The 9,579-nt window shown below is 67.6% G+C and overlaps 3 protein-coding genes across 3 annotated transcripts; 1 reads left to right on the top strand and 2 right to left on the bottom strand.

Annotated features, from left to right (window-relative positions):
- Positions 1–1,200: 1,200 nt before the first annotated feature.
- On the bottom strand, positions 1,201–1,596 carry EMIHUDRAFT_220386 (hypothetical protein; the record flags this gene model as incomplete). The annotated part of the gene is made up of 1 exon (XM_005757325.1): positions 1,201–1,596. A coding segment is annotated over one exon (396 nt), but the record flags the coding sequence as incomplete, so codon positions are not given.
- A 3,746-nt stretch (positions 1,597–5,342) lies between these two features.
- EMIHUDRAFT_220384 (hypothetical protein) lies at positions 5,343–6,257 on the top strand (the record flags this gene model as incomplete). The annotated part of the gene is made up of 2 exons (XM_005757324.1): positions 5,343–5,876; positions 5,973–6,257. The coding sequence occupies 2 exons, from the start codon at positions 5,343–5,345 to the stop codon at positions 6,255–6,257; spliced, it is 819 nt and encodes a 272-aa protein (XP_005757381.1).
- Positions 6,258–6,592: 335 nt separating this feature from the next.
- EMIHUDRAFT_107425 (hypothetical protein) lies at positions 6,593–8,090 on the bottom strand (the record flags this gene model as incomplete). Its single annotated transcript, XM_005757323.1, has 3 exons — positions 6,593–6,859; positions 7,094–7,213; positions 7,785–8,090. 3 exons carry the CDS (start codon positions 8,088–8,090, stop codon positions 6,593–6,595), a joined length of 693 nt encoding a protein of 230 aa, XP_005757380.1.
- Between the last annotated feature and the right edge of the window lie 1,489 nt (positions 8,091–9,579).

Genomic DNA, 9,579 nt, shown 5'->3' with positions numbered 1-9,579 from the left:
AGCAGAACATTGACCCTCTGGATAGTAGCGGAGATTCTAACGGGGTCTAAGGCATACCTCCGATTTCTACGGTAGACAAATTTACCGAGATCCTCTAGTTCTAAAGAGAAACCAGTTCGGACCCCACCCCAACGCACAGGAGGTACCCAGGGTGCGGGCGTGCGCGCGCACGGAGGAGACATGGGGAGACCGAGGGCTGGGGGTGCGGTGTGGGGGTCACGGAAAACACAGAGACACACGGAGACACGGAGAGAGGCCGAGGGCTTTGGGATACGCGGTGTGCGCACGGAGAGCGCGGAGGGACGGCCGCACTCGTGACGCAGGTGCGCCTGCCTCCTCCTCTTCCCGCTCGCCTTCATCGCCGACGACCTCGCGCGCTCGCCACGCGCCGTCTCGGAGCGCATGCGCACCATCCCCTCCATCGCCCCCTTCATGGTGCTCACCTACGCCTCCATCGGCGCCGTTCACGGCCTCCTCGCACTCTCGGTGCGAGCAGCCTCCGACGACGGACCGCTGGACGCGTCCGCGGACGCTTCCATGGACGCGTCCCGCCGCGGCGACACCGCCGCCGCGGCGGCGCTCGCTCGGTGGAGCGCGCAAGGCGGCCTGGGACGGGCGGCGGGCCCCCTGCTGCGGCGCGCCCTGCCTGCGTGCAACCTGCTCCTCCTCCTCCGCAGCCTCAACCTCGCCGCCGCCACCGGCGAGACGCTGCTGCCCGCTCTCGGCGCCGCCCTCTCCCTCGGGCCCTTTTGCGCCAGCGCGTGGCTCTGCCCTCAGCTCTGGCGCTTGGCCGCGGGCGGGAAGCCCCCACGCGCCGAGCCCAAGTCGCTCCCCGCTGACTCCAGCGCAAGCCCCGTCGTCGCTTGCGTTCTCGCGGCGTGAGGGGCGCGCAGCGCACTGTCTCCGATGGGTGCGCGCTCCGAGGTACTACCACAGGTAATTGGCAAATGCATATCGGCGGCCATGGACATGGCTGCTCGTCTCTCATCGCCCTAGACGTAAGCAAGAGGTGTCGTCTCTGTTGACGCAAGAGCCGTGTACGGCTTTTCGCGTGGCTGTACCCTGCACACTGTGTGTTCGCGCGCGCGCGCGCTCGCTCGCTCTGTTACGGCAGGTGTCTTAGTGGCCTGGCGATTGAGCTTGAAAAAGTGCACTTCACTGCTCTAGCTCTAGGCCCTCTCAAGTTTCAGCTCCTCACGGTCACGCCAGGCGAATGCGCGATGAGTCCATCCACATAAGCACCGACTGGCGGCAGATAGGACACTGCTCCATCTTAGCGGAGCAGTCGCCGCACGCGCACTGATGCCCGCAAGGGATCGCGACGTGATCCTTCGGCCGAGTGAAGCAAACTATGCAGGTGGTCTCGCCGCCCAGGGTGGACTCGGGGACCGCTGCGCGACCCGTGTCGAAGTTGGCGTCGGCTAGCGAGAGCGCCGCAACGGGCTGCTCCTCAGTCCTGAGTGGAGGGTCGCTGGTCGACCCGGCGGGAGGCGCCTGCTCCCCCGCTGGGCGCCTCGTCTCGTCCTCCAGCCTCGCGCTCTCCTCGAACTCCACCTCCTCCGCCGCCGCCAGCGCTGCCTCATCCTCGGACAGCCCCTGCGACGGCCCAGCGCCACCCCCACCACCCTTCCCCTTCTTCTTCTTCTTCTTCCCCTTCTTGCTCTCCTTGGCGCGCCCCGCCTCCTTCTCCGCCTCCTCCTCCGCCAGCAGCGCCTCGGCATGCCGCGCCGCCTCCGCCTCTGCCGCCGCACTCTCCACCGCCCTCGCCGCTGCCTGCGCTGCCTCCTTCGCCGCCGCGTGCTCCTCGAGGGCGCGCACGCACTCGGCGTGGCCCCCCCCCTTGGCCAGCTGTAGCGCAGACTTGCCATTCTCAGTGCGCAGCTTTGCATCCGCGCCCGCCCGCAGCAGGAGGCGCACGGTGGCGGGGTGGCCGTTGGCGGCGGCGAACATCAGCGCGGTCCAGCAGTCGCTGCCCCGCTTGTCGATCTCCGCGCCGCGCTGACAGAGCAGATCGACTACTCGCTCGTGGCCGTTCATGGCGGCGAGCACCAGCGCGGTGAAGCCGTCGCTCTTCAGCAGGTTGACATCCGCGCCGCGCTGAAGCAGCAAGTCGACCACTCGCTCGTGGCCGTTGCCAGCGGCGGTCATCAGCGCGGTGAGGCCGTTGCTGTCCTGCAGGTTGATATCCGCGCCATGCCGAATCAGCAGCTCGACCACCCGCTCGTGGCCGTCGCTCTTCAGCAGGTGGCCGTTGGCGGCGGCGTGCATCAGCGCGGTGACGCCGGCGCTATCCTGCAAGTTAGCATCCGCGCTGCGCTGCAGCAGCAGCTCGATCGCCCGCTCGTGGCCGCTGCCGGCGGCGAACATCAGCGCGGTGAAGCCGATGCCGTTCTGCAAGTTGGCATTCGCGTCGCGCTGAAGCAGCAACTCGATCACTCGCTCGTCGCCCTTCTGGGCGGCGAGCATCAGCGCGGTGTCGCCGTTGATGCCTTGCATGTTGACCGCCGCGCCGCGCTGAAGCAGCAAATCGACCACCCGCTCGTGGCCGTTGCGGGCGGCGACCATCAGCGCAGTGCGGCCGACACTATCCTGCAAGTTGGCACCCGCACCGCGCTGCAGCAACAGCTCGACCACTCGCTCGTGGCCGCTGCCGGCGGCGAGCATCAGCGCGGTGACGCCGCCCACATCGCCCGCCCGGAAAGTCGCATTGACCCGCCCGCCGCTGTCGAGCCACGCCAACAGCGCCGCGTCGTCGCCGTGGAGAGCTGCTGCCGCCGCTTCGTTGGGAAGAGAGACCCGCGCCACCGCCATCGGCCCTACCGCCTCCCACGCGTCCAACGCCGGATCGTACCGCTCCACCGAGCTGAAGAGGCTGCCCAGTGAGCCGGAAGAGGCCACGGCCCTCGCTCCCGCCGCCGCCTCGCCCAAGGAAGCGCCGCCCGCGCCGCCCGCCGCCGCCTCGCGCCGGCTCGCAGCCACCTCCGCGATGTGCTGCCGGAAGGCCTCGACGCACTCGCTGTGGCCCTGCTCCCTGGCGTACTGCAGCGCGGACTCGCCCTTCGCAGAGCGCAGCTTCGTATCCGCGCCCGCCCGCAGCAGGCGGAGCACGATGGCGGGGTGGCCGTCGGCGGCGGCGTGCATCAGCGCGGTGTCGCCGTCGCTGTTCTGCTTGTTGATCTCCGCGCCGCGCTGCAGCAGCAGCTCGACCACCCGCTCGTGGCCGTTCATGGCGGCGAACATCAGCGCGGTGCCGCCATTGCTGTCCTGCAGGTTGGCATCCGCGCCGCGCTGCAGCAGCAGCTCGACCATCCGCTCGTGGCCGTCGGCGGCGGCGGCCATCAGCGCGGTGAGGCCTTTGCTGCTCTGTAGGTTGACTTGAGCGCCACGCTGCAGTAGCAGCTCGACCACCCGCTCGCGGCTGTTGACGGCGGCGAGCATCAGCGCGGTCCAGCCGTCGCTCTTCTGCAGGTTGACCTCCGCGCCGCGTTGAAGCAGCAGCTCGACCACCCGCTCGTGGCCGCTGTTGGCGGCGTCCATCAGCGCGGTGGCGCCGGCGCTGTCCTGCGAGGTGACCTCCGCCCCACGCTGAAGCAGCAGCTCGACCACCCGCTCGTGGCCTGCGCCGGCGGCGATCACCAGCGCGGTGGCGCCGTCGCTGTCCTGCAGGTTTATCGCCGCGCCGCGCTGCAGCAGCAAATCGACCACTCGCTCGTGGCCCTCGGCGGCGGCGTGCATCAGTGCGGTGCCGCCGTCGCTGTTCTGCAGGTTGACCTCAGCGCCGCGCTGCAGCAGCAGCTCGACCACCCGCTCGTGGCCCTCATCGGCGGCGAGCATCAGCGCGGTGACGCCGCTCACATCGTTTACCACGCAAGTCGCGTCATTGACCCGCCCGCCGCCGTCAATCCACGCCAGCAGCGCCGCCTCGTCACCTCGCCCGGCCGCTTTCCGCACCGTTTGGGGAAGGCTGCCGGTCTCCGCCACGGTGTTAGCTACTGCTCGTGCACCTCACTGGAGTGGGGTTTGAGCTTGACGAACGCTGCTCTAGTACCTGCGAGCGGGGTTACTGAGATATAACGCCTCTCTGAGAGCCGAGAGCGGCGTTGAGCGTTTTACTTTTGGCCCTCAGCCCTCACTGGGTGCTGCAAAGCTGACCACCGCAGGAGCAGTTTCTTTTTGTAAAATTCTTTTTAATTTGTCGCTCTTACGTGTCTTTTTTGAGAGCGCCTTCGTTGTTCATAATCAAACCCAATGGTCCCTTGTCGCAGTCACACACACGCACACGCCGCTCCGCACCGCGCGCCCGCCCGCCGCCCCGCCCAGGCGGGAAAGAGATGAGGAGATGGGACAGCGAAGGAAGGAGGAGCACAAACACGTATGGGAGAGAGATTTTTTTGAAGACCAACAAGAAATCACGACTCTCTCTTTCGTATGGCGTATGGGAGGGTGAAGTTGTGCGTCACGCGATGTTTTTTAAAGACCAACAAGAAATCACGACTCTCACAGTGATTTGGGCTCGGCAGCTTGTCAGCCCTCACTCTCTCTCTTGCGTCACGCTGCCCGGCGTTTCTCACTTTCCGGGACAGCCCCGCCCTTTTTCAGTGTACGTAGCTCTTATACGTACATTCCCGTAGGAAGGAGGACTCTGCTGACTGACAGGGTTTGCGATGAGGAGCGACCCGAAGGGTTTATCGGAGGTTAGTGCACCACTAACCGCCGAAGCGCAAGCGCTTGGTCCTTGGATAGAACTGCGACTTTTCGTGGTTGTTTTTGAGAGTCCCGCCACGCGCCCCGTCCGAGCCCTCTCCGCTCTTGCACAACAGGAATTTTGACCATTAATTAATCAGATGCGAGGGACAACACAGAACAAAACGATGAGCTTGCTCATCCCGGGAGTGGTTCGACCCCACGCAAACCCGAGACGGTGACGGGCGTTGTCTCGGTGGTCTCAGGCCCAGTGAGGTAGTGCATCAGACCTGTCCCGGATCCTGCTGAACAAGCTCCTGGGGGGGGGCGAATGACGGCTGCTGGTGTGTCGGTGGGGACGCGGGAGGCATGATTTTTTGACACTTTGCTGATCAATCCAAAGCGTAACAAGGCTAAGGTTGCATGTAGAACTAAGCGCTGTCAGGCTCTGACACACATCAGCCACACTTATGACACTACCAAGAGGGCGCTGACTATCAAGGGGGCGGTGACGCCGATAAAGAAAGAAAGAAAACAGACAACCCAAGGGAGGGATGGGTGACGCCGATGACGCCGGCGGCTATCCCGGGTAATTCTTTTTTATCGTCTGTAACGCATATGCCCGCGCTCTTCGGGCCGCCTCCACGCCACACACATATATGCCAGTCGAGGACCTCGCCGCGGTGCACTGGCGCCGCTTTGTCTACCTCAAGCTGGCGCGTCGATGGCACGCGCTCTGGTGTCGCTGGAGCCCGAGCGGCGAGCTGCGCTCCGTCTTTGATGCGGAGCGGGCCTTTGAGCCGACGGGAAAAGGCTGCTCGATGCAGGTCGTGTACCACTACCGCGACGAGCGCGGCACGGTTGCGGAGGGTCCGCAGAGCGGCCCGTGGCACCTCACCGAGGAAGCCTGCAGCACGCCGCACGGGATGCTCCACCCCGCCTCGCCCGAGATGACGACGCTGCTGCTGCCCGGAGGGCCGAGCGCGTGGTGCATGAGGCGGAGCCCGGCGGGCACTCCCTGCGCCGCCGAGCTCTTCCTCCACCACGGCGACCACCTGAGGATGAGCGCCGGCGTCGTCCACTCCGCCGACGGAACGCTCCAGCAGCTCGCCCTCGTCCGCGAGGACGCTCGTGGGCCGTGGCCTTCGGCCGCCGCTGCCGAGGGCTGGTCCGAGAGCTGCGAGGCTGCGGCGGTCTGCGGCGCGGAGCTGGAACGCGCGCTCGAGCGGGCGGCCGCGCCGACGCGCGCGCCCGGCTCCGGCTTCGCAGTCAGCGCCTCGCTCGAGCAGCGCTCGCTGGCCGGCGTCGCGTGGCAGAGCACGAGGGTTGGGTCGGCGTCGGCGGCGGACGCGGTGCTGCTGTGCGCTGGCGGGACAGTCGCGGTGGTGGCGCCCACGCGGCGCGTCGCCAACCAGCCCTTCTCCAGCGCCGCCGCGTGGTGGCCTCCGCAGCACTCGACGGCCGACAGCGGCGAGGGCGAGGCAGTCGGCGGCAGGCGGCTGTACACTGTCGAGGCGCACTGGGACGCCGAGGGCGGGCTGGCGGAGGTGCGGTGGCTCGTGTTTGAGGCGTGATGGGAAGGGGCACACACCGGCGGGTGGTCTCCGCCATGTGTGAGCGAGTCTGGATGAGAGCAGAGGACAGCTCGACGGTATTAGATCGAGATTGCGACCCCTGGCGGCGCGCCTCTTTGTCTTTCTCTATGTGTACAGCTCCATGCCGCGCTGCTTTGTGCTTCCGAGGGCGAGTTTATTTCTTCCGCTGATTGGGTAGCGAGGATTGGTGTGACGCGATATTTGGGCCCGATATTATTTTACGTAAGCCGTATTAGCCGTAGCCGTAGCGGTACAATATCTCACAAAAGACCAAGGCGCGCGCGCGGGGCGCGGGCGGCCTCGGTGTCTTCTCTCTAGCCGTCCCACGGATACCGCGCCGCGTCGCGCCATGAGAAGCGGGGCTGGCCCACCGCGGCGGCGCCGACGGCCGGGCAGAGCGTCTTGCCAGAGGCCTCCGCCTTTGCGAGGATGTCGCGCTTGTATGCGGCTGGGTCCGAGCTCTTCGGGTGCGGCAGGAAGGGCACGCCCGCCCAGAGGAGGAGTGTGGCGTGCCAGTAGATCCAGGCGGCGACGCGGTGGGGCATGAGCCAGGCCCAGACCTCGGACGAGGCGGGCTGCGCCTGGGGCAAGAGGGCGACGGGGCTGAGGGCGGGAGTGCGGGTCTCGCGCAGTGTGCTGCGAGCCTCGTGTGAGAGAGCACACACACGGGCTACGGATCAGTTGCCGCTGGATGCGGTACAAAGACAGCCGGAGACAGCTGGATGCGTGTCAAGGAGATCTGGGGAGATTTGGGAGATTTGGGGTGATCTGGGGAGATCTGGGGAGATCGTCCGCATCTAGGGGCGCTGCGCCACGCGGCGCGCGGCGAGCGACGCGTCGAAGAAGCGTCCCAGCTCCGGGTGCTCGCACGAGACGGAGAGGGCGAGCCGCTCTGCGGGGGCGCTGGCGTGCAGCGTCCACGCGCTGGCCATGTCCTGCAGACAACCGAGCTCAACCTCACCTTCGAGGCCTGGTGTGACAGCGCTCCACGCGTGTCCTGTCCTGCAGCGGCGAGACATGCATCGCCTGCGGGACGGGTGTCGCGGACGTGTCGCGGACGTGTCGCGGACGTGTCATGGACGGGTCCCGCAGCGGCGAGACGCGCGATTGCCTTTGGCAGCTCGTCGCCGCTCGGAGCAAACGCGAACCGCACTCGGTCTCCCCACGGGGTGTTTGTCACTTCCGCCAGGCAGCAGCGCAGCGCCCCCGCCGCGTCGTGGCAGTAGTAGACGACGATGGGGTTCTCCTGGTGGGACACGTCCCGGACGCGTCATGGGCGGTGTGCGTGTGCGTGTGCATGTGCATGTGCATGTGCATGTGCATGTCCCGGGCGCGTCATGGGCGTGTCACGGACGTGTGCAAGACGGCGGCGGGGTTCTGCTGGGGAGGCGTGTCGGCGACGGTCTCGAGGAGGGGGGCTGTAGGGAAAGGTCTCGGAAAGGGGCGAGGAGAGGGTGCGAAGCTCTCCTCAAAGCCGGCGCTCCCGGGCAGTAGCAGCAGCAGCACCTTACCGTCGTAACCGCTCTCCGAGCGCGCCTGCGCGGCGGTCAGCCGGTCCTCGAGCTGCGCGGCGCAGCAGGCAGGCGGGCGCGCCGCGTCCAGGTCGAGGAGGCAGTACCGCACGCGATAGGTCAGGGTGTGCCGCTTGGGTTTGGTCCGCAGGTGGTGGACGACGCCCTCGTAAAACTCGCACGCGCACGCGCTGTCGGCCGGATCGCGCAGGCCGAGAGCAGCACTCGCGGCGAGGCGCACTGCCGCCGCGGCGATCCTCAGCAGTGAGAGCGCGAGGGAGGCCGAGAGCGAGAGCAACATGGCCAGCGGCCTCAGAAGCGCCGCTGTGCGCGTGGGCCGCTTGGAGGCGTCAGGGTGCTGCACAGTGGCGTCTCGCAGCTGAGCTTGCTGCGGAGCGCTGCACATGCGACGCACTTCTCCGCGCTTAGAGCCACCCGCGCCGAATCCCAGCCCAGGAGTGTTGAGCCGATTCCTCGCTGACGGCCGCGCCGTTCGACGCGCCGCGCCCGGAGGCGGCCCGATCGCTCGAGAGGGTCGACGCGGCACGCCCAGAGCCGCGCGGCGCGCTCGGCGACCCGCTCGTTGAGGCGTACGGCGCCGCCGCAATCGACAGAAAATGGCGACGACAGCGGGCACGCACGCGGGCCCCCAGGGCGGGCTCGCCCCGGCCGCGGGTAGCGGAGAGGAGACCCAGTCACCGGGCGGATCGACCGCCTCGAGCCGATCGCCGGCCGCGCCGTCGCCGCCGCCCAACCTTGCCGCTTCGCGCCCCAGTACGCCGCCGCAGTCCCGCCCGCCGCAGCAGCCCCGCCAGACGCCGAAGCTGCTCCAGCGTGGGTCCCGACGGGGCGCCGGTGTCGCGCGGCAGGGCCACCCCCTCGCCTCCGACTCGCCGCCGTACGCCGCCGCCGGCCGTCACCCTCCTCTGGCACCCGCGCCTCCGCCCGCTGTGGCAGTTCAACAAATCCAGCCCAGCGTCCTCAACGTGTCGATTGGGGACTGCTCGTTCGTTCCGGCCGAGATACTAGGCGGTGCTGCCGTGCACTGGCGCCAGCGAGCTCCATTCAAATCCCGCGCGCGCGATCGGCAGTCGAGTTACAACCCGCAGCTGTGCTGTGTGCGCGGCGCGCGCACTCGAAACGTGGTTCGGCGATCTCTCGGCGACCACTCGTCGACTCGCGCTCGGACGCGAGGTGTGCGCTCGCCTGCCTCCCCCGGGAAGGACACGGCCATTTTCAGCGAGATCTGTGGAATCATCCTCACCACCCCCTGTCCACTGTCCTCACGCCACCCAACCCGTCCGGCTGCTGCCATACTGGGACGTGAGTGCAATATTTGTGCTGCCCTCGCCATCCGACGCGTGTGCTCCGCTCCCCGCAGGCGAGGATCGCCATCGCGCACCAACACGCTTCGTTCGGGAGGCGCGCGGCGCGACCCGCGTTGCGAGATCGTCGGCGGAGCCCGCGTGCTGGCCCTCTCCGGGACCGCCGCCGGGGCCCAGAGGGCGCAGATTCGGCCCACCAGGGTCCAAGAGGGCGGTTCTGACACCGCCAAGCGGTGCTTTCGTGTGGACCCCGCGAGCTCGCGTTCATCCCTTCAAAAATATTTATTCGCCCGCAGTTTGCCTCCAGTGCCTCTGTGCCGCGGAGGCGCGGGGCAGGACCTTTTTAAACCGCACTCTCAAACATCCGCGGCGCACCAGTCGCAGTATATGGAGCCGGACAGCACGCAGCGGAGTATCACTCGCACGGCCCGTGGCACCTCCGTGCAGCCGCGACCGCGGCGAAGC

The sequence above is a fragment of the Emiliania huxleyi genome (genome assembly GCF_000372725.1).
Source record: "Emiliania huxleyi CCMP1516 unplaced genomic scaffold EMIHUscaffold_91, whole genome shotgun sequence".
NCBI lineage: Eukaryota > Haptophyta > Isochrysidales > Noelaerhabdaceae > Emiliania > Emiliania huxleyi.
Note: the sequence above shows the minus strand (reverse complement) of the source record. Positions and strands in the feature narration are given on the sequence as shown.